The 25,022-nt window shown below is 50.7% G+C and overlaps 5 protein-coding genes across 5 annotated transcripts; 4 read left to right on the top strand and 1 right to left on the bottom strand.

Moving 5' to 3' along the window:
* Positions 1 to 5,567: 5,567 nt before the first annotated feature.
* On the top strand, positions 5,568 to 5,789 carry POX_a00413 (uncharacterized protein; the record flags this gene model as incomplete). Its single annotated transcript, XM_050109355.1, has 1 exon — positions 5,568 to 5,789. The coding sequence occupies one exon, from the start codon at positions 5,568 to 5,570 to the stop codon at positions 5,787 to 5,789; it is 222 nt and encodes a 73-aa protein (XP_049973123.1).
* Positions 5,790 to 11,452: 5,663 nt separating this feature from the next.
* Positions 11,453 to 11,721, top strand: POX_a00412 (uncharacterized protein; the record flags this gene model as incomplete). The annotated part of the gene is made up of 2 exons (XM_050109354.1): positions 11,453 to 11,591; positions 11,666 to 11,721. The coding sequence occupies 2 exons, from the start codon at positions 11,453 to 11,455 to the stop codon at positions 11,719 to 11,721; spliced, it is 195 nt and encodes a 64-aa protein (XP_049973122.1).
* Positions 11,722 to 13,523: 1,802 nt separating this feature from the next.
* Positions 13,524 to 13,835, bottom strand: POX_a00411 (uncharacterized protein; the record flags this gene model as incomplete). Its single annotated transcript, XM_050109353.1, has 1 exon — positions 13,524 to 13,835. One exon carries the CDS (start codon positions 13,833 to 13,835, stop codon positions 13,524 to 13,526), a length of 312 nt encoding a protein of 103 aa, XP_049973121.1.
* Positions 13,836 to 17,024: 3,189 nt separating this feature from the next.
* On the top strand, positions 17,025 to 18,826 carry POX_a00410 (uncharacterized protein; the record flags this gene model as incomplete). The annotated part of the gene is made up of 5 exons (XM_050109352.1): positions 17,025 to 17,117; positions 17,180 to 17,387; positions 17,456 to 17,848; positions 17,912 to 18,091; positions 18,150 to 18,826. The coding sequence occupies 5 exons, from the start codon at positions 17,025 to 17,027 to the stop codon at positions 18,824 to 18,826; spliced, it is 1,551 nt and encodes a 516-aa protein (XP_049973120.1).
* A 1,246-nt stretch (positions 18,827 to 20,072) lies between these two features.
* Positions 20,073 to 24,632, top strand: POX_a00409 (uncharacterized protein; the record flags this gene model as incomplete). The annotated part of the gene is made up of 4 exons (XM_050109351.1): positions 20,073 to 20,567; positions 20,651 to 20,830; positions 20,897 to 21,857; positions 21,967 to 24,632. The coding sequence occupies 4 exons, from the start codon at positions 20,073 to 20,075 to the stop codon at positions 24,630 to 24,632; spliced, it is 4,302 nt and encodes a 1,433-aa protein (XP_049973119.1).
* Between the last annotated feature and the right edge of the window lie 390 nt (positions 24,633 to 25,022).

The following is a 25,022-nucleotide window of genomic DNA, read 5'->3' as shown; positions in this document are numbered from 1 at the left end:
CGCTTTGATCCTCGGGGAATCGATACTCCCGTTCCACACCCTCCCCGGAGACTGTGGTCCTGAAGGTCTGAGCCTACCGATAGACCAATCGTCAATCCTCCCGGACATGCCATCTCATGCATGTCAGAGATTTGGGGGAGGCAGAGGGAGGAGGAGAAGGAGGAGGAGGAGGAAGAAATCGATTAGATTTCTCGTCTCCATAATGGGGGAGGGACCTTTTCATCGGAATTCATTTGATGCGCGGCGATTCGAAGCCGCAGAATATAGTCCGCGGAACTGCACTGGATGGGCACTCGCGCTCGCGGACGCGTGCCGAGCCAAAATCATTCTTTCTTCTTTCTTTTTCCCAAGCTTCTTTCCTTATCAGAAATTTCATCTCGATGATCTGCCGTTGGTGGTGAGAGTTCATAGAGCACGGTTGAGACTGTTGAATTTTTAACCCGATCTCCCAAGTGACATATTGGATCTGGAGGAGATGTTGGGTGCATGACTGATTTGATTCTTCTTTCGTTCTTTTTTTTTTTCCAAATTCTTATTTTCCTCTCCGTTAAACCCACTTTTCGTCCCACGACTTCCAGTGGGGGAGTGAGTTCGAGGCTGAGACGGCTTCGACGGGCCGGATGCATGTCTCTGATCCTCTCTGATCGGATCTTTTGACATCGGACAACTCGCCAGCCCTTCTGCTGGCACCGAGTAACTCCGAACTGATGCAAGCGTTCTTCCCCCCCCCCCCCCGGGGCTTGAAAACAAAATATGAATAATTCCCGTCTCATTTGTGATTGAGCTTATTCTTGAAACGTTCATAGGGGGCAAACCGGTGGCGCAATCTCTATTCCCATCGGGTGCGGGTGATCTGAAGGGGACATGACGTTTATGCGAGAGTCTTGAGATTCTGAAGCACCATGCAATCAGAAGATATGGACTTACTGTAGTCTGCGAGAAATATTTGGCCTTTAGGCGTGGTTTGACATGATTTTCTTTTCTCGATGGAGGTCAAGTCGAAATGTATTGGTAAAGCTACATAAGTACGAGGGGACGCTCGTGCCGTACTCAGGAGAGACAAGCCGCTCTCCTTGACCCAACAACAGGTCGGTAGACATATGTGTATATACATCGAGCAGTGAAAAGGCCAATGACTTTCCCACGAGAAAAAACGAAAAACGAGCATTTTTATCATATCAAGATGAAAGTATCCCATCCCCGTCAAACAAGATTCATCATCCTTGCCCATTCTCAACCCGTGTCACCGGCCATAGTCCCAGTTCGTACAAGAAAACACCCGACCCGCTACCGCCGACTTACAAATCCCGGTGTCGTGCTCATCGCAACCAACGTGTACTTTTTTTCCCTTTTGCCTAGAGTGTCCAGGACAGCATTGACGAGGACAAATCTTGCATATTCCAAATCCCCAGTGCAGCAGTAGATGTATCGTTTCCTCCTCCTTTCCCGCCCTGGGACGACAAAATATCATGATTCGTGAGCTTTACTACCTAACGAATAGAGAGCGGCCTTTTCCCGTGCCATGATGATGATGACGAATAACGATCATCAAGACCCGTCTGTTGCCAATGGGGATGCCCAGCCACAGAATGAAAGAAAAAAAAAGTACAGTCTACGACTTATGCTGGAGGAGAGCGGGAGCGCGGTCCCGGTTCCTCTACCGGGAAAAGCGCACTCACATCTTTGGGAGTGGTAGTAGTGGCGGGGATGGTGGGAATAATGATGGGGAGTGAAATGATGAATTGTTATCAACAGGCTTTTTTCTCCGCGTGTGAATTCTGATTATATTTACCAAATTTATTGGCCTCGAGGAGGTCCGCAGTTTGCGGTTCGGAGCCCAGCAGATGCGGCGATCTTCGATGGCGACCAGGATGGCGGGATGGGGTCCCCCATTGGAAACCTGAACATGCTCGCCATGTTACAGCAGCGCCACATGGGAGGGGAGGGGGGGGGGGGGGGGATTGGGTTTACACCAGAGAGGCCAGATGAGAGGAGGAGAGGAGGCTTGGATGTTGACTACTTGGGCAAATCAAATCTCCAGAGTGCCTTTAAATTCTCCGGTGAATGGGGAGCGTGGGTCAAAGGGAGAGGTCGAGGCGCCAATTCTCATGTGCATGGGCCTGGAGGATGCATCTCTTGCAGCGGCGTCAGGACCACACAGGGCGGAAGGGAGGATGGAAGAGTGGATGGAAAGGGTGGGGTTCATGCAAGCCATTCTTGGAGGTAGCCTGGGGGGTTTATTTGAGGCGGAGTTTGTAGCACCAGTTCATCATGGAAAAGAGAGAGAGAGCGATAATATCACGACGCCCTCATTTCCGACTGTACGGTAGAGAGATCTAAAGCCCGATATGGAGCCCGATTCCCGCCCTCGAATGGTCGATCGTCACTGAATCCCGAACCTCCATGACTTTAAATTGATTCTCGGGGCCTGGGCTTACGTGCTCTCCCCCTCACCATCATGAGGTTGTCAAAAAAAAGTACGATTGTCACACTCGCTTGACAAAAGTGGCCCCGGACTTTCCGCTGCGATGCGACGAGGTCCCCATTTCTCCTCCGGGTGGGTATCAGACCCGCCCCGGCATCGTGGAAGAGCAGTTCCGGCGGTTTGGTCTTTTTCTCCTCCAACCATTTTCATTCCATGCCAAGAGATGCCCCAGAAGAGTCCGCGTGGGACCTGCTTTGTTTTTTTTTTTTTTTTTTTTTTTTTTTTTTTACAAAGACGACCAAGCATGGATGGTGCATTAAAGATTCTCTTCAGACCAAGGCATGGGAAGGGAAAGAAGATCCGGCATCTCCAGGGGGAGATGCTTCCACCAAAGTCAATAGTAATGCAGAACAGGGAACATGGCACGGTGACAATCTGAAAATTCATGTATTCTGTCGTCATTGTCCAGTGGTCAAAGTCCAGGTCCTTTGGTCTTCGTTGGATGATCTGTGCCCATGGCAGATCGCCATCGTTGGGTACAAGGATCTTATCCCCAAACAAAAGCGAAAAAAAAAAGAAAAAAAGACAACAAAAAAAGCTAAATTTACACGAATGCGGTCTGTGCACGCCTTCTCTCCGATCCCTGGCTTGGCAGACGGGATCTGGGTCATGATCGTGGCAAAGAGAGATAGAGAGAGGAAGAGAGGGAGAGAGGGAGAGATGCTGCAGAGGACAAGGGGAACGAACGAACGCACAATAGGATTGTTTCAGCCACGATCGTCTCCAATCGGGCTCGTCCTTCCCGCTTCGCCATTCACAGAATCAATCATGTCTGCCTCTTTCGGGCAGTCTCTCCGTGCTTGCAGGGGGGGGGGGGGGGAGACTCTCGAGGATCCGCCGGGCATTGGCGATGAAGGGTGAACCATGCCATGTACTCAGCCCTCGGATGGATTCCTTGAATACCTCTGGGGGATGAGAATCTTTTTTTGGAATCGAAAACTACAAGAAAAACAAAAGATGTCCGAAAAGCCGGTATATTCTGTGATCCTGCAGAAGTGTCCTTCCTTTCATCCCTGCCCTTCAAACCTGACCTTTTGAAGGGGAGCGGGCTCTTTAGGGTTCTCATAGCAAATGTCGAGAAGCTCGCTTGACTTGTCCTCGAAGAAAGAGACCCCAGCCGACTCTTTGTCGTCTTGATGTTGATCAAAAAGGTGTGATCAAAGCGCACTTGCAGTCTACCATCTAATACTTCAACTCTATCAAATTAAAACACTCCCAAGCCCCGCGACAGATAACAAACACGAGCGCGACGAGACTATCACAGAGCAAAGACACACTCCGAGATGGTGGGATTTCCGGAAAAATGGAAAGTTGGGCGGATGAGCCGTCGGGGAAGGCTGTTAGCGCTCCCTGAAGGTTCGCACTTGTTCGGTCTTGGAGATCGGGGGGATGGACCCCAAGGACAATGTAACGGGGCGCCGGGCGCGAAAACACTAGAACCAGGCGAACATGATTCAAGACAATGGCATTGGGACAGTGAGGATGAGTAATACCTGGGTTTCCTTTGCATGGCTTGGAGAAAGTAGTTTGGAACCGATGTATTAGGATGCTTGTTTTTGTTTACCCCGTATCTTCCATCCACCATTGTAGACCCCAGTGGCCCAGCTTGCCAGATGGTATCCAGGTACCCGGTACCATTCTGATCGGATTGCCCCAGGAAATGATGACATGCGCAGGTGAAAAAAAAAGGTCATCGGTCAGCACAAGGTGTTTTGGGGTAAATCAACGGATATTCCACCAGGTTTGACCATGTCAATAATTGACGTCTCAACACGCTGCACTCGTACCTTCCAGCTCAACCAGGGGGGAGGGGGATATTTTCTCTCCGTCTCACCTTTTCCCAGCCTTGAATATTCTAAACTAGGAACACCAACGACCTTTTCGTGCATACACCTCATGCCATGTCCTCCGTTAGTCGAGGCACGAGCTCGACCGCAAGGAGACTGATCAATTCTCATGTCAGCAGGGGCCAGGTTATCGTACTCGACAATAGGTGGAAAGCACAGGCTCGTGTCCCACAAAGGCGACTCTTCCAATTCGATCATCGTCGGCGCATGAATCAGGTACCCACTCGGAGATCTTCACTGATGACTAGGTCTAACATTCGTCGACTGCGTCGGGGATCCTCTGGAACACCTTCAACCACTTACCTACTGGAGCCACAAGAGGGGTACGTGAGCGAATTTTGATTCTGTTCCGTCCTCGATAGATATCTAGTATACATGGCATACTTGGATTGAGGGGATGTTTATCACACACTCGACTTGTCTTGAGTGATCCGTCGATTGCCGGCCACCGCACGACGCAAGACGGGAGCTTCTTTTCTATGGTCTTCGTCTCCTGGAGGGGATGGTAGACGATCCTTGCCAATTTTGCTGCGGAGGGGGGGGGGAACGAGATTGTGTAAAGCTTTTGCCTCAATATTACACAGCACATGTTTCCCGGCTGGAGGGTGTTCAGCGCAATGCCACAATCTCGCTATATGGAGAGTGAATCTTACAAAATTGATACCCTGATGCGAGACATTATCAGCGAAAATATAGATTCTCAATATAAAATTCTGGAATCCTAAATAAAAAGGTTCTGTTTCAGATCTGTTTCCAACATGACGACTGGTATAGCTTGTCGGTGTCCGTACCCAGCGAACTGTCCCCGGATCGGGTATCTGGTGCACTTTCATACGTAAGCGAGGAAAAAGAGGTAGAACCACCCTCTGTCTAACAACAGGACATTCCTGTCCGCGAAGAAAAAAAAACAAAGCAGATCAGTCACTGAAGAAATCCATTCTCTAAAGACATACAGAGGATACCACTTTGTTTTTTCTTGTCGAGTGCCAGATGCTCCCACCTCATCATGAACAATCCCCGAGACCGAGATGGCTACACTAATCGAGGATGTTCTCCAGTCCGAATAGCGCCTACCCGAGAATGCAAACAAAACTGCGGATAATGACGGGCCGGTCCCGGGTGGAAAACTCCAAATCTTGGTTCTGCAAGTCCCGCCCTGCTCGTCAGTGGGGCTGTCGAGATGATCGCATACTTCATGGACCACAGTCTGAGGGTGGCATATCGATTATGTGATCATGGTACAAGTCCCCCCACAGCTTCTCCGAGAGGCATTTGCGAGAGTCAAACTGTACATCTTGCCCGCAAGACCGGAAAGGCGGATGGGGGTACGACCAAAAGGGGTGGTACTTTGGTCTCGATTGACGGACTTGCTTGGGAATACTCACGGGTGGTGCGACGAATCAGGCGGTAGCCAAGTTCGGGAGAACACGACGTTCACGGCGCTGGAAAAAGCGTGAATAGCTCCTGAGCCGCGATCTCTGGTGTTATATGTGAATGCCCAATTCTACTAGTGACTCGATCATAGTATAGTGCAAAGGTGCTTTGCCGAAAAGAAAAATCCATCATCGGCTGCGTTCAAGGATATTTGCAGAATGGGTTTGACTTTGGCCAGATCGACCAGTGACTCCACCGTGTTCCAATATCGTGGTGCTCATCCAAACTTTCAAGCGTTCTTGGAACATAGTCTCCAAAGTGTCGGGCGTCCCGTACCTTGGTATTTGTCATGGACCGTGGCTTGTGAACTTCCAGCCCACGGTCTACTTTCAGTCACGTTCATCCCCCTTGAACAGAAAACAACGCGGTCAATCAGCCCCGGGAGATCGTTCCATCGGTTTTTTTTTTTGTAAAAAGATGGCTTTTGGTCTGTACTTCAAGTCTACCAGCTCGGCCTTTTTTTAAAAATTCTGGGAGACGAATATTGAGAACAGACCTCAAAGTCACACCGCAATACGAAACGTCCTCGATCGATCGCGATACGTCCACGTTGTTTGACATAGTAATGCTCACAGCACAAAGTCCGACCAACTCGGCCCGCTCAAGGGACGCGAAAAAGGGAAAGAGAGAGAGGGGGGCCCTGAGGAGGAACGTAACCTCCGTCGAGCGGACCCATATTGAATGGTTTGTCCTGTCAAAAGTCCCAGAGGGTCACGCTATTTGGTGATGATTTGCCCGTTCTCGACTCTAGCGGCGGGCGGCGAGCACGGAAGGTGGGGTGGGAAAGGTGGTCGGTGCGCTTGCGAGTCGTGGCAGCGGGTTCTGACAGCGTTAGTCGCCCCGGTCCGTCATCCCCGGGCTCCGCCGTGGCTTCTCAGGGCGTTGGACGGACTGGTCAGTGCCCCCAATAGCGTACCCGTCCCCCGTCAGGGTGTTGCGTCTCGCCCAGAGTCCAGGCCCACCGGCGGATGGTGGGCCGTTCAAAAGAACCGCTGAAGGTTTTTCGACTACCGCCAGTGAGAGTCCTCCGATCACCTGTTCCTCATAGGCTCTGCGCTGTCGGGCCCTCTAAGGAACACGCCAGAGAGCCACCTGGGACACTCACGGTGTGGACTGCCCAGATGACCAGCCGCTCGATCCCCTTCTCTGTGGGATGGCGGATGGTTCTAGGTCCACGAAGGTTCCAAAAAAACTCGTGCTCAAACCTCCTTTCATACGTCCCCCTCTCTTGATCTGCTCACTTCCCCTCTCTCCCTTCCTCCTTCACGGAAGGTTCCTCCCCTGCTGAGCGCCTCTGCCAGTGCCGCAAAACACCCAGTCTTCAAACTCTCAAACTCAATCTTGTGTCACCCACCGATCTGGATGGTCCTGAGGCGTGGGATATTGTGACATCATCCGATCGAGCACGCAGCCGATCTGGCCTGGATCGCAGGCTCTCATTCATCGATCTTGTGCCCGGTAGTAACCTTGCTGTCCTTCCGGCGCATGGGCCCATCGGTGCCTCACTGGACCGTCTGACATTTTGTCCCGAGAAATCAATTAAAGTCCGGTGCCATCCATCTCTCAGAGAAGTCAAATTGTCAGAACCAGCAAACGATAGCCTTTTTTGTCTCTCGGGGAGATTTGGGTATCTCAGCCACCCTCCGTGTTTATGCCAATCGTAACCTTCGGTAGACGAGAAGCCCTAATGTCTCTATGAAAACTTTTATGAGAAGGCCCAAATGAGGGTCAACCAGGCTGTTTCGTCACCTTGTCTATTGACAGGGCCTGGAACTCTGACTTGTAAAGCTTGGAAGAGGACTTTTGTGTCCTCCTCACCTCTTTTTTTTCCCTTTCTTTTCTTTAGCCAATTCGGCGCGAGATCTACTCTGTCGTCCGCATGGCGATGTGCCGGCGCGTGTTCGAGGGCCACGGAATAGGTAACTCGTACTTTCAATGCCGTGTTGGACCTGCACTTCTGTGCATGTCTCCTTTTCTTCGCATTAGTGAACTAAGTCGGGCAATGGAAGGGCTGGCCTTGGACCAGGAGTGATGGCATTCCCTCTTTTTTTTTCCAATCGGGATACTCGATGATTTGAAATGTGCATCAAAGAGTTTGCAGCCACTGGACAGGTCTTTGGAGATACTGTAAGCAGCAGCTCAGAAGTACGTTTCCCTGGCAGTGACCGGGACACTGGAGACCGGTGAGCATCTGTCATCAAACGGTAGTATTCACTACTCAGTCATCGACTGGGAGGACTCCTCTCAACCACCCCCGACAGGCCAGGAACTAGCGCCTTGCGGGTGCTCATACTTGAGTTGGAGAGAAGAGGGGGGCTACGAGGATATCTAGAGCCTGTCAATTGCGAGTTGTTTGGTCTGCGAAGACAAGCGCACCAGAAATGGCGGAGGACGGTAACTCTTTCACTTTCTATTCGCTACCAGACCATGGGATCAAGTGACGGAAGGGGGAGTTTTCAGCGTCAAGCGTCCCGCCATAGTATAACAGCAAACAATATCTTGCGAGCCAGGTCGAGCCACGGCGTTCTGTTCTTTGTTTCACAGTGCAGCGAGATCAAGCTAAAATCATACCATCAAGCCTGAGTGGTCCACTCAAACGCCCCTGTCTGTAAGCCCCCATCATCAACTCAACCAGTCTCTCTTCTTTCTTCTGTTTGCTCCCTCACCACCACCCACAAACCCACAAGATTCTCGAGCACACTTCCATCATCCACTACGAATCCACAATCCACACGACTGGGTTCCTCTGTCGGCGCCCGCTGTCACCAGGCTGCTCGTTCCAGGTTTATATCCGGCATGATCGCCCACGCCCCCCCCCCCCCCCCCCCCCCCCCGTCTTTGCATCGCCGGGACCGTTTCGAGTTTAGACAGTCGATCATGTTTCTGGGTTTCAGGGTAATTGCATCACGATGTGCGGATGGCCGAATAAGCCCGGCACGATTCCGGTTTCGGTACTCATTCTGCGAACTCCATTTTGGGAATAGAGGGAGGGGGTCACGCCGGGCGGCAGAGCAGTTTGCGGTGACGGGAGTGAGTTGTAAGTTTCGAGTCGAGTAAATCAGGACCATCCAGTGATGGTGGGGTTGAGGGCGAGCTTGAGTTTGAGCTCGAGGTCCTCTCATCAATTAACCGAACGAGGTTGTGCAGATTATTTTTCCTGATGCCACATTATAGTAGTGATTTGCCGTAGAGGCAAAGTCCTTTCAGCTGGACCCATTGCTACTTAGTACTTATTTTCTTACTTGGTGAATTACTACATGGTAAGTACTGAGTGGTGCAACTAATTGTCCTTTGAACCCGACCTCACCACCTTTTCTCAAGTTTCCAACTAGCCACCCCACCCACAACACAAATCTTCTATATTTCTCAGCTCTCTCTCTCTCTCTCTCTCTCTCTCTCTCTGTGTGTGTGTGCATGCTCTTGCGTCGGCGACTCTCTTTCCGCTGGACCTAGAATTTACTCTCACCCATCAACTGGCCAATGCAGACCTCCCCAACTCCGCTGTGAATATACGTTCTAGCCCCCAGCCACACTGACACGCCTTCAAATCAAACCCACAATCCGCCCCCGGGACCAAGAATAGTCACGTCCACCAGATCGCCGGGGAAAAGAAAATGACCTACATCCTGGCGAATGGCATATATGTCATGCTGAAACGTTTCAGGGATCATCCCCGGAGACTCATGCACCCGCTCGGCCAATGATCGGCACGCATGGGCGGTCAGCTCTCACTGGAACGAGAGTGGCGGATGTGCGGTGTTGGGCGGAGTCCTTGGTACATATGCACACTACTCGACACTTTTACCAGTGGTAATACTAAGCACACGTAGTCCGTAGTACGTGCTTTATGGAAAGGGGAAAAAGGAAGACTAGTATGACGCATTTGAATAGAATCTTTCTTTCTCCGCGTATTGCTGTACTGTGATCAGGCCAAAGCTACGGTGGCGATTTGATTCAGGTAGCCCATTCAGATGGGATAAAAGTATCAATATGTCAGGCTACCCGATCATATGTACTTACCAGATGAACTTGCATGGCTTGTCTTGTCAATATGAACACCAATAGGTGCAAAACCTACACGATCAAAAGCACATTTCAGCTGAAGACTGCTCAACATCCATGGTCATTTTCCGAGAAGTGGCTAAGCCACGTGTGGCTTGGCTCTATTGATTGAAAACTTTTTTTCCTTTTCTTGGAAATGCATCGAGTCCAGTATCCCTCGGTAGTAGCTGCCTGCATCTCTTCCACGACCGCATGAAGAACGCGAGATGCGTGATGCATTCACAGGAGGATACTGCATGTTTTGCGTTGCCCATCCCGGACCTACCGACATCGAGAGAAAGTCTTTTCTGAGAAGGAAACCCACATACGTTAGCAGTTGCCTAACAGCAGGGGAAAAAACAAAATCTGGACTTTCGTTTGATTGCCACCGCAGAATTAAATGTACCTCAAATATATAATCTAGAAAAGCATCTCCTCTTTACCCCATTCACTTAAATAGGTCATGGATCACCTCTAACGTACCTTACCTAGCTACTTATCTAGTGATCAGGCTTCGGTTCGGCCGACAAAGTCTCTCACAATGTGTAGATCATTTTCCTTTGTCCATGTCAATCATCTCAGTGACTATCGAGAAAGTGCATAGATTTTGTCCCGGCTCGAGGTTGGACCAGCTCGCGCATCCTCTCTGCCTGCAAGAGGTGCAGTAGTTTAAGCAGCCTGGAAACGAATAGACTCGACAGTCACCCGCAAAAAGCAATTTGCCAACGGGATGGACTGGGCGGTGATCGAATTGCCAGCGCGTACATCCGGTCGCGCGACTGGGCCAGACGGGACGGGGATGATGGATCTGGAGTGATTGGGGGTCCCGGCGGCCGTTGACGTGGGTCGTCTACAGGGAGCGTGGTGGTGGTGTCACTGGGATTTGGTCAGTGGTCAGTTAGCCTAGTAGATGGGGTAGAAGGAGTAAGAAACCTAGACTGGAACAAGAGCAATAGTGCACTGCAATAGTAACTCACTACACGTACGTATCGTGGATCGGATAGGAGAAAAAAACCCCCCTCTCAGCAAAGAGAGAGCCCACCACAGGTCCACCTGTCGTTATTGTCGTGAGTAGCGCTCCCTTGTTCGCTTGAAGGAACGTTACAAACTAGAAATGGGGGGGGGGGGTGTGGGGGGAACTCAAGGCCTGAGGTGTCCAGCCATTGCCAATCAAGTCAAGAAAGAATCCTCCGACCCGGGAGCGCTATTGATGCGACTCATGGCATTAGTATAGTGTAGATCATGTTTTTCTCGGACTAATCGGGGGTGACAGGGAAGAACCACTTGGTTTAGCCTGGTGGATACACCCGCCACTTTGAATGTCACCTTGTCTAAACAAAACGGCCTGCCCCTCCCAAAGGAACTCGCGGACGATGAATTAGTGTCTGCAAGTGACCTGGTAGTTGGTTTAGTGGCCGGGAGTTCACCGGTTGATTATTCTCTCTCTAGATCACCAGTTGAAGTGCTGCAGTACCCTTTTCACGCTCCCTGTTCACGTCCAAGATTACATTCAGGGGTGGGAAACTGACGTTGCCCGCATCACAAGTCCAGTTTCACCCTCAAACCGGTCATTTCAAGGATCCGTTCATACGGCTGTCAAAATAGATCTTGACCACACGGAAGTCAGACTGGCCTGGACCCCGGAATGAAGGGACAAGAGGCCGATACCTCTGCCTTTGAACAATCGTTAGAATTGATGGTTGTAGCCCGAGTCCCCGACTGCCTATGTGATGGATTTCTCTTGATTGCCAAATACTCCATGAACTTTTTGACGCCTGCCAGCAGTATGTTACAGTCGATGGAAGCACCTCTCCCGGCTCCAGAGGCCCCAAAATCCATCTCGGCTCCAACTACTCAGGCAATGGTTTGCTTTACCATGATGCACGGGATGGCCAAAAGGGCACTCAGCTTTGACGAGAAAAGAAAAAAGGCCAGCGGTCAAAAGAGCGACCGAGTCTTGGTGCATGAAAGAAGTACTCGGATCGAGTCCTTTGCACTGCGCCCATAGTTCAGTCAGTGACCTGTACTACTCAGCGTGCAGTGGGGGCCTGACAAATTGTTCCTGCAGCTTGGTGATATCAAGCTTGTCCTTTGCGATTCATACCACCACCACTACTGCAGACACATATCCTTGATCGGGCAAAGGTGACCAATATCAAACAACCTCGTGAAGATCATCCGTCAGTCAGCTGGCCGACTATCTTAGGCTACAGCCACCAAGTGCTCTTTTGCTGGACGCAATTCCACCATGATGATAAAACACCCTCTAATGAACCGCTGCTCGGGGCAATGCGAATGTCCCTAGGCGGGCGTTTTAGATTGGACAGACCCTGGTCATCTACCCCCTTGAGAATGCATTCCACCGGGAGTACTATGGTGGAGTATCCTACTAGTCTCTGGAGATCCTCTTAAATACAGATTGATGAACACTTCCACTTGCGTTTGGTGAAGCTTTCTTCCAGCGCCTGATCGTGACTGTAGTCTTAGAATTGACGAGCATTGATGACAGTGATTTACCGTCGTTCAGCTGAAATATTTCGAATTCAATTGAGCCAGGGACAAAGCTCATCAAAAAGAAAAACAAACAAAAAAAAAAGCTGGTGAAGCTCTGTTCTGTCGGTCCATAAAGACCGTCATCTATACTGCATTCAGCTGCCATGATCAAGAGGTACACTCGCCAGTTCTATAATGGGAGAGACAAGCTCAGACAACGGGGCACTTCTATGCTCTGTTCGTTCACACAGGGCAATCCGATCCAGATCCTTTCAGGTCAGGCGCAAGATTGCTCGGGCCGCACAATAAAGTACCGGAGCTAGCCGATACTAGCAAGACGTGACCAGACATGTGGAGCTCGGTCCTGGGGAGGGTTATTGAGCAAGCGGCATCTCCCTTTGGACCTTGATCGATGACGGTGGGAAAATAAAAAGCAAAGAGAAGAAAAAAAAAGAGAGGATATTCCTATCCGGATCGGGGGACAAAGTACAAGTACTAGGGCTTGAGCCTACACAGAAGCGGGGAATCAGGTGCCTGTACTTTTGAAATCTTCATCAGGGAAGCCTTCCCGTAACCCGTCCTAATCTCTCTTCCCCCTGAAGTGTGCGGGACTGTGGAGTACCACAGACTCTCGATTCGTTTAATATTAGCCATTGGTTCGCAAGTGGCTTCGAGATGACACCGAAATCTTCCCTGATAGAAATTCACATTGATCCGTATTACGTGGCCAGACCGTGGATCCGAGGCCCATAGCTGTGCTTTTGTTCGTTTCTCATCATCAAGCTCATCTCGATCGCACCTCAAGGAGGCATGAATATCCCGATATGGGCAGCTTCAAAGGCAATGTGACCCGGTCTGATCTCAGGGGGGGGGGGGGGGGGGGGAGGGGGGATTGACGCAGGCGCTCGCCATTTCCGAGAAGTCTCGACTCGAGCTGCGAACTTTATCCCGGCGGCCCTGGGGCTGCCTTGAGAGAGAACACGATTCCATGAAGAGATCTGACTTGATACCGCAGCTGAAGATGTGCATCTTGTAGATTGGCATACATAGGCACAATCCCTACACGGACATGCCGTGGTACATTTGCCCTCTGCCCTCTCTGCAAGGCCCCTTTTAGGCCAGCGGGATCGCAGGAACCCCAATACGAGTCCAGACGGAAACCTTCTCAGGCCTCGACACAAAACGCACACGCACACACACACTCTCTCTCTCTCGCCCACTCTTCACAGCCCACTGACAAGTCCAGTCCGTTGAAAGAATAAGCGATGAATACACTCCAATGAGTAAAGAAGCGCCGCCGATTTGAGATCAAAGATGACCTCAACTGGCCGATTCCTGTTTGGCTCAAACCTCACCAGCGGCCCTTCACGGCTCACGGGAAGCCCTAACTGCGGATGATCCTTTGACATCCCCGGGTCCAGGGTGTTGGGTCTTGCTCTAACGGTACCTTGGGAAGTTGGTCCCAAATCATCGCCTCCCAGGAGATCCGGACTCGAGTCAGTTCGCCAGCCTCGTTTGGAATTACGCTCGCTCATTGGAGGCCGGGGCCCCTACAGCCGCTCTAGCGCCCGGAATCACTGGACGCTCAGATCCGGGCGATCGAAGCTCGGACGATACCCATGACCGTAGCCACTCGATTGCTGGAGATTTGGGTACAAGGCAAAAGAGGGCAAGACGGCCTTCTCCTCTCCTGAACTCAATAAGCCTCCAGTGCAATTCTTCCATCATCATATTGTAATCTTCAATTGAGTGCTGACGCAGACTGTTACCAAAAACTCTTTCTCTCTCTCTCTCTCGGCGATCTCGTGCAATTGACAATCTCGTTCACACGGCTGTGAAAGGCTTTTCGGGACCGCCAATCTTCCTATGAAGGCGGGGCTTGGATCTGACAGGAGAATCACACGGGTGGTCTCGAACATTATGTAATTCTGATAGCCAGAAAAGAGAAAAAAAAAATTGGAATCTCACCAAAAAATACCAAATTCGGCAATTCTCAAATACTTCATCACCAACCAATCGCGAAAAGGACACTAAGCCCGTAGCCCTCCTGGGACACTCGACCAGGACTCTTGGATACGGACCTCAAAGTACCATGACCTAGGTCATCCGGGTTCCTCCCGATAAATGCTGGAACACTCTCGAGACAAGAGAAAATCTATCGGAGTTCTTGATACGATTCTGCGCAGCAAATCCATGTTCATCGATCTTTGAAAAAGTGACTGGTAGGGTTCGTTGCCCCGATCTGCCCGCAAAGACGTACTTTGTCGACGCAGGTCCTGACCAAGTTACCATCGGGCAGGGCCGGGATCTGTTGGAAGTAAATAAGATCATAACTTGGCTCCAGTATGAACGACAGCAACCAGGGTTGCAGGATGGTCTACAAGGATTGCTAACAAACAAAGAAATCATTCCCTGGTTTGCGCAGACGACGGGGACCCGCGCGCTTCATCCCGCTTTGTCCGGCACCCGTCAAGAATGTTCCGGCGGGGGCCTCGAGTGCCCTTGAACTGGTGAATTTGATGCTACTTCAATCTCCCCACCACTGGACGTGATGAGGAATTCTTCTGCTTCCTCCCCCCATGACCAGGCCAGACTAGCTGTTCCTCGGGTTGCCGACGGAAAGAATGCACACTAGCAAATGTTTGTCACTTCCCAACCCCCGCCTGGGACAAACAGAGTAATTTACTTGACACGTGGATGGACACTCGGCATTGGTCTTGTCTGGCGGTCATTCGGGATCTGTCACGATTCACTACATTATCTTGGGACGACAGATCCTTCGTAAAAGGGGAGCGCATCGTCATAGCAGGAGATGATGCAAGTGATTGAATCTTCGGGCGGAGAAGTCTCCGATCTTCGTGAAGAGTCCATGGGAGTGACAGATTCAGCAAGAGGAAGCCGATCATTGCGTCCAGAGCTTCAGTCCACTCATTGTAGATATGCTTGGGGAAAGGCAGAGAAAGGCTTCTATGGCTTGCTTTTTCTTCCTACACAATCACAGGTTCGACAAAAATAGGGACAGAAGTACTGTGCGCTCGTCATCACTTGCGCGATTCGAAAGATTTGGAAGACGGAACAGAAAGTGTAGATGTACTCTTGTCCCCATGGGTGACTCCCGCACGCTACGGAGTTGTGGGAAAGGTGATGGAGATCTACAGATAGTGAGGCCAACTAAACTGGGGTCAGTATCAAATCGGGAAATGAGGACTTTGTTCACAGGCGTCGTTGGTACCCTTTCGCCAGTCTCATGGTTGCTTTTGCTGGGGTTGTCACTAGACTATTGGCCGATGAGGTCAGTGCCCCTCTGCCTGATTGGGGATGCCCACCACAGCTGCATGGCCGCCTCCACCGTGTCTCGCCGTGCGTTTATGGCTCGACATGACTTAAACGAGAAAAAGAAATCTTTCCCCATTAGAAAAAGAAATTATAGAAATAAAAAAAACACTGTAGCCAAGAGGCTCCAGGAACTAACCTCTTCGGGCCAGATTCCCAATTACGGATCTTACTGGACATTGCCGAATCTCGACCTGGGTACTTTGGCCCGTTTTCTTTATTTCTTTTTCCGTTTTTCTTGTGAAAATAAAAATTCATTTTTTCCGTTCCCAACATACTAGCCTCTGTCACTTGTCGGGGATCCCCCGGCTGCTCTGACATCTCAGGGATCATCCTAGCTTCAAACTGTGGCGCGGCTTTACTTGAGCGTGTTGTTCATTAAGTGGTTTTGTACTTTGTGGATTCCAGATCTTTTGTTTTAAAGAATAAATGAATTACCCTTTTACAGGACGGGAGATGGACTGTGTGATCATAAAAATAAAATAAGAAAAAAAAGCGCATTCGCGAGATCTGCCCTGATCACCCTCGATGGCGCGCAAGTTGAAATATCACCGTCTCCCTCCTCAAAGTTTGCGATTGACAAGTCAAGAATTTCAAACCTCATTGCCTTTCTATTGCTTTGCTCTTGAAAGCATCACAAAGCAAGCTTCATTCACACATACACTCAGTGGAAACATAGTCATCTTTGCACACAACATCTCGTCTACCATTCCAACCCACTCTGGTCCACTTGGTCTAAGCTCGTCGTCCATACTCCTACTCGACTTCTAGTGCATCCAACATTCGTGATCGGCTCGGCCATTCTATTTACAACCCGACTATTCGATCTCTTGGAGTTCCAATTGCAATTCAGCTGTAGCAACGTCGACTGAAGTTTCGTTTGCCGCAGTCCATCATCGGAATTAGCCTTGTTCACTGAAACCAACGGCTTCTCTTCCGCATCGGCATCCCTCTGCTGGCTGTGAACAGCGTTTCCACTCATTTATCATTCGTTACGGTACGCTCTTTTGTTCTCGATTCCCCTCATGGTTCCCATTGCCGTCCTATTTGCAATAAGCTTGGCCTTGCCCTGGCGCGGATCTGTGGCCGTTGTTCCGATGGCAAACAATCGATGATGGCTGGGCATTTCGTTGCTTTTAACTCGAGGCAAGAATTTCCGGGCTGACTGTGGCTCAACTATAGTTCCTTTTCACTGCCGCCGCGAGTTATAAAGAAAGACCTCCTCTTCTTCAATAGCCCAGGCAAAGAAGCAGCGAGTTTGTACTGCTTCGAGTTCACAATTTGAACAACTGCGCTTAGCTGCCGATAGCGACAGCGTGAAATCTAGCATATACCCTCCCATCCCAGGCTAGATTCTGCCCTATCGCTGTGTGGTCTTCGGTCTCGACAAAATGGTTTACAACAAGCTCAGCCCAACAAATGGTGCCATGAAGCGATCTGCTTCTGCATTGCATGAAGGTCCTCCCGGATGGGACGTTGCTCCCGTGAGTACTGGCGACAAGAATGAGTCCTGCTTTGAGAGTTCCCGAAGTCTGACATTTTGAAGCCCATGATGACCCCGGCGTATCCTCCTGCTCCTTCTCGCCCACCATTTGCTCATTACGCCATGATCTATCTTGATAACGAGGGTAAGATCAAGGTGGATGAATCCGCTTCTATCAAAGAGCAAGGCGCCACACTCTTTACTCCTGAGGTCAAGCAAAACTTCCTAGAAATTCTTGGGGAGCGCATTGGTCACTGTCAACCCATTCGCCGTGAGTTCAATCTCTTTGACCTCCTGAAGAATGTATGTCCAATGCTAATTATGTCATTTTTCTTTTAGGCACAATCAAAACCTCGTCAGCTCGCCGAGTTCGTCGCCGTGGTGCAAACGCCCAGAGTCAAGGAAGCCGTCTCTCGGACCCGGTCTCCGACAACGAAGATCTCTCCACCAGTAGCTCCTACGAGATGGCTCCCCTTCGAATCGGTGACACGGAAAAGGTCACTGCCTACTACGAAAGCGCTCTGAAGCACTTCCAGCAATTGAACTGCCGGATGATCGCCAAGGCTTTCATCAAGCACATCGAGCCCCGCAAGCAGGTGCGATTCCCTTACAACGGAGGGAAGCCCCCAGCGGGATCTCCTCCTGGCACCACTGGCGACCCTGAAAAGACCAAGCCGGATTGGTGGCCTGAGGGCGTGATGCACAAGGAGCCAGATCATCTCCGCAAAGAGTGTGAGTGCCTTCGACGATTTCAACTCCAAAGAACCCCTCCGCTAAACATGGTGATTGCAACAGATCGCATCGAACTGCTCATCTATCTCATTCGCGCCAACATTAGAGATTCCAACGCAGACAAGCTCAAGGAGGTCGCCGGAGACACAAAGCGCAGCCTAAAGCACCCGTCTCACATTGAAATCATCTACGAGATTCTGCGGGTCCGTAAGATGGAAGAGCGCTTTGAGCGCGGTGAAGTCGGTATGTATTGCCAAATCATGCTCACATCAGCATAGTTCACGGCACTGACAACGAACAGATGAGAACATGGTCGTCTATGTCACCAACCGCGGCCCAAGCCCCAAGGGTGACGAGGAAGAAGAAACTCACGATGCCACTGCTCCTGTTATTACTGTCGAGGCTCCCGAGCCGATCGACGAGGGCCTCCTCACCCCTAGCTCAAGTGTCGACCACGCGGCCTCCATGACCACCCCCATCGACACCATGTCCATGGGCCCATCACGAACTCTCTCAGCCGGCTTCTCCGGGGCTCAGTCTATGAGCTACGACATGTCCCAGTCAGACCGACACTACTACGCCACCCCGCCTCAATACACAGATTCCTTCTCACAATCGATGATGAATACCCCCGTCACGGCAGAAATGATCAGTCCCCACGATGTCTCAGTCTTTGACTTTCCCACCTCTCAACCCTTTGGCACCTCCTCGCCGGATCAAAAATTTGATGCTTGGACCCCGAGCTTCCGACAGATTCTCTTCAGTCCCGTGGACTACAGCGCCCCCACTGTGACGCAGAGTATGCCCCATCCAGCCATGCAGTACAACAGCATGCCTATGCTCTCGGCCTCGCAAATGCATGACATGACCTCTCCTCACGCACAGTCTCTCATGGACCCCTCCGGCCAGCGGGTCCTTCCATTCCGCAATGGCTCCATCGGTCACCCAAATGAGCTGACTCTGTCCCACCCTGTCTAGGTTCCTGCTCATCTCACCGGGCAGGACCTGGTCAGCACGGAACCCCCAGCAATGCATTGATTTAGAAAAATGGGCGTATGGCTAGAATGATATTTACGACAAGGCGTTTGCGATGATACCAAACAATTGCGATTGACATCAACCTCGGAATGGTGTTTGTTTTGACGCTTTTCTCTTTTTGACCTTTATTCTTTTCTCCCAAAGTTGGTTGGCTCTTTGTGTCTTCAACTCTTCTTGTTCGTTTCTTTGTTCATTTGATCATCCCCTTATCTTCTCTTGTCTTTTCAGCCAGTGCTGTCTGCTTCATCTTTTGCGTTTATCTTTCTCTGTGAATAAATCGAGGTCCCGTGTCAATACGAAGACGACCTCACTTTTTATGGGCGTGAGAGATTTTTTTTTCTTGGTTGGCGTGGCAATTCATCTGTCAAAATTCATCTATTGTTTGGAGTTGACATGGATTGCGACCAGTGGTGGAATTCGATCGCTTTCCGGTTTTTGTTACTTATACATTTTTGGCCTCTCCTGTCATTAGGTTTCGGCTTGCTTTTATACAGTCTTCACTTGACATAATTCAAACATTCTGATTATATAATCAAAGACTCGAATCTTCACTCTATGACTCTATGTACAAATCACACGGCTGCTTTTTGAAACAGGTGCTCTCTGGTCGCTATTGACGGGTGTACAATCCATAGGATCGTCATAAACATGCATTTGACGGTTCAATGAGCGAAAACGGAGGACTCTTGGAGGGTGGCAATGCAAATATTCTTCAAGGTCATTCAAATTGACAATGAATACATTTTATGAGAACTAAAGAGGGGTATAGTGCGGTCTTTTCTATCAAGGAAAAGAGAAAAGAACAGAATGATTGATGTTAATAAAGGAATAATGGAACGGAATGGATTCGATGTGCCAGGTGCCTCAGCTGCATGGATCAAGTTCCATCGGCAATAGGCCGACCTTATCGATAATAGCGTATGGTGGATTGCCGCAGTCACCTGACCCAGGCGCGCGGTAATCCCGAGTGGAGCAGTTGTGACCGAGAGGCTTCGAGCTTCCCGCGATGCCCTTTGTCTTTGTACGCTCCATTCACTGCTGTCGCCTCCATCACCTCTTCGATCAGAACGCCCGGCTCACCCAGGGGTCCTCTAGCTGGATCTAGTCTGTATGAAAGTCTGAAGAATCACGGCATGTCCGACTGGACGACCTCTCGCTAGACACTCAACCTCCCGACATTGAAACGATGGCGGATGCTGCAACGCAACGAGGCCGGGGAGGCGTGCGCGGAGGGATGAGAGGAGGCAGTACCGATCGGGGAAACAAATCATCATCGGCGGCAACCCGTGGGAGAGGTGGCCGTGGCAGAGCAAATACTGGACTCGTGAACACTCGTGGTCGTGCTGCGGGCACCTCGGCCAGAGGCGCGTCCCATATAGCACGCTCAGCTACAATATCCTCGGCGAGTTCAGGAGTCTCCAGCTCTCCGTTCGCACAATTGAATCAATCCAAACAATCTCGTACCGCGTCACCCTTTTCGAATGCCACATCCGGTCTTCGTCAACCTCGCAAGGAATCGCCATTAGCTGCTGCTGCCGCCGCGGATAATGTCTTCAATCCTAGCGCGGCGCAGCGCGCCTCGAAACAAATACCCAATGGTCATGCCCACGGAGCGCTCGCAAACCAGAAGAAGCCCGAGATCGCTTCCGTCTCCGGTTCATTTCAAGACCGCTATGAGCAGGTCAGACACCTTTTCCTCCCGACGTTGCATGCAATGCAGGCTTTCACATTTAGAGAATGCCCGGAGTCTAATACCCATTGCAGCTTAAACTCGACCGCGCCAAACAAAGACAACAAGCCATCCAAGATGGTCTTATGGCCGATCCAAATCAACCCACCTCTCTCAAAAAGGCCATTCGGCCCGTAGGCACCTGCGAGAGCATGTGTCCAGAATTTGAGCGTGTGGAACGCATAGTGCAGAAGATGGTGGACCGCAGCGAAAAGGTATGCAGAACCACTCCGCTATTGATTGAGGCCAGAACCGCGTCGCTAACGCTTGTTCCCCCTCAGCAATTCGATCCGGCGACAAATGCCATGCAGAACGTAGAAGGCAAGATGTTAAAACGATTCCGTCGCTCCGCAGCTGGCTACGACGAGCAGCTTCCCTCAGATATCCGGACGCCAAAAACTCTGCTTCAAGCCACCAATTATCTCATACGATACATTGTGGGTAGCAACGAACCTCTCGGAATCGTTCATAAGTTTGTTTGGGATCGAACGCGCTCAATCCGCAACGACTTCTCCGTTCAGCAGGTTACCCACGAAGCTGACGTCAAGGTGGCTGTCCTTTGTCTGGAAAGAATCGCGCGCTTTCACATTCTCTCGCTTCATCTCCTTTCAAGCCCTGCAAACGAGGAACAATTTGATCGTCATCAGGAACGCGAGCAGCTCAACAACACCATGCTTTCGTTAATGTACTACTATGACGATAATCGTGGCCGCGTTTTCTTTCCGAACGAAGAAGAATTCCGGGCTTACTATATCATTTTCTCCATACACGACCAGCGACCGGACCTTGAAGCACGGGTGCAAAAGTGGCCCGCGGCGCTGCTGAACTCCCCTCGTGTCCAGGTGGCCTTGGAGCTGTACGCAGCGGCCTGCAATACGTGGGAATATCAAGGTACACTGGATTCGCGCCGGCCGAATGCAATTGCGCAAGGGTTCTACTCGCGCTTCTTTCATATCATCGACTCCCGAAGTGTCTCATATCTAATGGCCTGTGTTGCTGAGATCTACTTCACCCATGTTCGGCAGACAACCATCCGTGCAATTTGGAAGGCTTACTGTCGGGTTCCAGTATCGCAACAGCACAAGAACGAAGAATGGACACTAGAGCAGTTGACCAAAGTGCTTTACTTTGATGATGACGAGCAGACCCTCAAGTTTTGCGAGGAGCAAGACCTTCAATTCTCCGAAAACAGTAATGGAGAGAAGTATCTGAACTGGGGCAGTCGCCCGGTTGATTCAGTTGGTGAGTCCTTGAAACTTTGCCTCCCATGTTCGGCTGCTTGTGCATTTATTCTGGTTTCTCTTGAGAGATGCCAGTAGCTATTGCATTCTCAATTAATATCTCTTGCCAGGATTTTCGCCGTCTTCCGAGCATGCTTTCTCTGAGACGTATGTAGAATCGAAGCGTGCGGGGCGAAACTTGGTTTCCGTCATTCTTGGAATGTCTGTTCGGGAAGCCGCATCAATAGGCATGATCGACAAGTCTGTGATTCCTGATCGTATGCAAACCAACGCCGAAGAGAGCCAGGTTTCTGGCGAGAAGAGAATGGTTCTCGGCGACAAGGACGACATTATCCCCGCTCCTGCTACACAATCCGTTCCCTCACCTTTTGGAGGCAACGCTGTAGCCTCAACATTCCCTATGAAAGATAACCCGAATCCGTTCCAACAGCAGCAGCCCCCGTCACTTGCCTTTGAAACTCCCGCTCAAGTACCTACGACAACGAGCCAATCTGGCCCATCTACTGCCCCCAATCCTTTCTCAGGCATGTTCTCTGGCACCGGCACCGGCAATCAGCTGAAGCCAGCCTCTGTGGTTCCATTCCCTGCCGAAGAACCTTCCACAACCTCACCATTCTCTTTCGGAAAGCCTTCGCAAACAACACAGACCGCAGCCATTGCTACGTCGTCAGATTCTTTGAAGCTGGAAAGTGACACAGAACTCACAGCCATTTCTGCTCCCAATCCATTTCCCTCTGCATTTTCTGGCAACAGTACGGAGAGGATCTCTCAAGCGGTCACGACAGATCCCCTGAATTCCAGAAAAGCCTCCGCTCCCTCGCCATTTGCATTTCCAACAAAAACAACAAAATCACCACTGAGTACACCCGTCGCTCCATCCGTCGATTTTTCGACGCCAACCATTAATACATCCGCAAAAGATGGAACACAGCCTGCACCTTCTCCGTTTAGCTTTTCCAATCCAGCGATTGACACGTCAGCAAAAGACAAGACGCTCTCTGCTTCCTCTCCGTTCAGTTTCCCCAAGCCAGCGGGTATGGCTGATATGAGCGGATCAACGAGCACCACATCTCTCTTCAAACCGACTGAAATGGTTGGCAGTGGTGCCAGTCAGACAGTATTTCCTCCACCCTCGGTGCCCAAGGCAGACCAAGCGCTCCAGCCCAGTGCTGCCTCCCAGGCCACCATTCCCTTTTCTTTTCCCAGCACAAATGTGACGAGCCCGAAAGAGAACACTGCAGGCAATTTGCCTAATCCCTTTGCCGCCTCCTTGTCTTCCTTTAGCTCGTCGAAGCAACCTTTGTTGTCATCAAACACCAACAACGGCTTCAACGTGCCTACATCACAAGACCATCCGGTCGGACCGGAAGATAGCGTGATCTCAGAGTCTACCCAGACATCAACCTCTCAATCCCAGCCCGGACCCTCGCCGTTATTGAATGGTACTCCGGTTTTCCCGTCGACAGTACCTTCACCCCAGCCATCGTCAGGCGGCGTCGCACCAATCAATCCGTCACATCTGTTTGCACCCAAAGGCGTCGTACCGAGCAATGTATCTGCTCCCGCGGAGTCCACCAAGCCATCTTTCCCCGAGCAGGTCGCCCAAACATCTATATTTGAAATTTCAAGCTCACAGAGTACCAAAGAGACACCAGAGGAGTCCTCGAAGTCTTCGGCACTTGTCTCCGAGCCAGGACTTGATAAAGCGTCTAAGCCTAAGAAGGTGCCAACGCTTTTTGGACCTTCCGCAGAGGCCTCCACTTTCGTTTCGTCGCAGATGCAGAAACCCCTATTTCCACCCAGCAGTACAGTTTCTACTACGGTCTCGGCTGGCCACGCGAAGGACTCAGATCTGTCACCCAACCCGAACATGTTCCACATGAAGGCAGCAGAAAATGCTTCTCGGATGGCAGTGCCGCAAGAGCCCGCTCTCACAGTCTCTCAGCTGGACCATTCAGCAGTTTCACTCGCATCTGCTCAATCATCCATTTCTTCTGAAGGCAGTCAGTGGCGTCCGCCCCAAACCAAAGAAGAGGAGGTTGCGTTGTTCAAACGTATCATGAAGCGCGCCGAGGAGAAGGCTCTGCGCAAGGAAGACAAGCGCAAGCGCAAGCGCGTTTTGGAGGAGCAAGCACTCGCTGACACCTTACGCGAGGAACGACGAAAAGCGTCCAAGTCAGCGAGCCCCGACGAGCAAGAGTCTGCTACGAAAAAATTTTCATTGGCCGAATCATCCATCAAAGCTCTCCCGACCCTGCCCTGCCTCGAAAAGACAAAGCGACTTCTTGAGTCAAAACCGTCCGTTGATCCGGAGCTGGAACTTTCTAAGAAGCGTCAACGTGAGATTGATGAAGACGAATTGCTGCTCAATTCTGCTCGCATTGTCGCTGAGCAGTTACGAACTGGGCCCAAAATTTTCGATGAGATGTCACCACAGAGCTTGGCGGACTATAACGCTTATCATGCGTATTGGGAGCAGCGCAGCAAGCGCCCTTTCTCCTACAGTCACAGCGCGAGCCCCTCGGCAACCCCGATTGCACAGAGCGCATCACCCCCGCAGTTCCCACGACATCCCTATGAGGTCGCGTACGCACCTGACAAGTCCACCGGTCTTGGCAGAACAATGTCTCGCACGGAGTACCGTATTCGAATGACCGGAGGCCACGGGTTGGCGTACAAGCCTCTGGACTTCTCGCGTTCACGGACTTCCGAGGGACAGAGGCTCAAGAGCCAAGAGAAGGAGAGTGGCAAAAGCCGGTTTGCAATGAGTGGATAGTTCTTAATGTTCATGTGCGAGTTGCATATATTATATTGGCGTTTATGAAAAGCCTTGGTCGAATCAGGGCTCGCATGCACTTGCAAGGCGTTATGGGCATCTTTTAGAATCATACCCGATTGTGCTTGAGTGTTTTCTGTTGCATTGTTACATTTTACTTAGCGGACACGCTTTTGACAACAATTAGGATTCCGAGGCATTAAATCTAGAGTTTTCAATCAAGGTAATCCTTTCGATAGGCTCCTTTGATATTCGTCGAAGTCTATGATAGTAGAATTGGTATTTTGATTTAATTCGTTCAGTCTTTCAGGGCACTCTACACGCGCAAGTCAGGTTGTTTTTCCTGTGTCCTGAGGCAGCAACTTCATTCCACCATCGGGCCAGAGTCAG

Source organism: Penicillium oxalicum, chromosome I, assembly GCF_001723175.1.
Source record: "Penicillium oxalicum strain HP7-1 chromosome I, whole genome shotgun sequence".
Lineage (NCBI taxonomy): Eukaryota > Fungi > Ascomycota > Eurotiomycetes > Eurotiales > Aspergillaceae > Penicillium > Penicillium oxalicum.
This window is presented reverse-complemented; position numbering and strand designations above follow the sequence as displayed.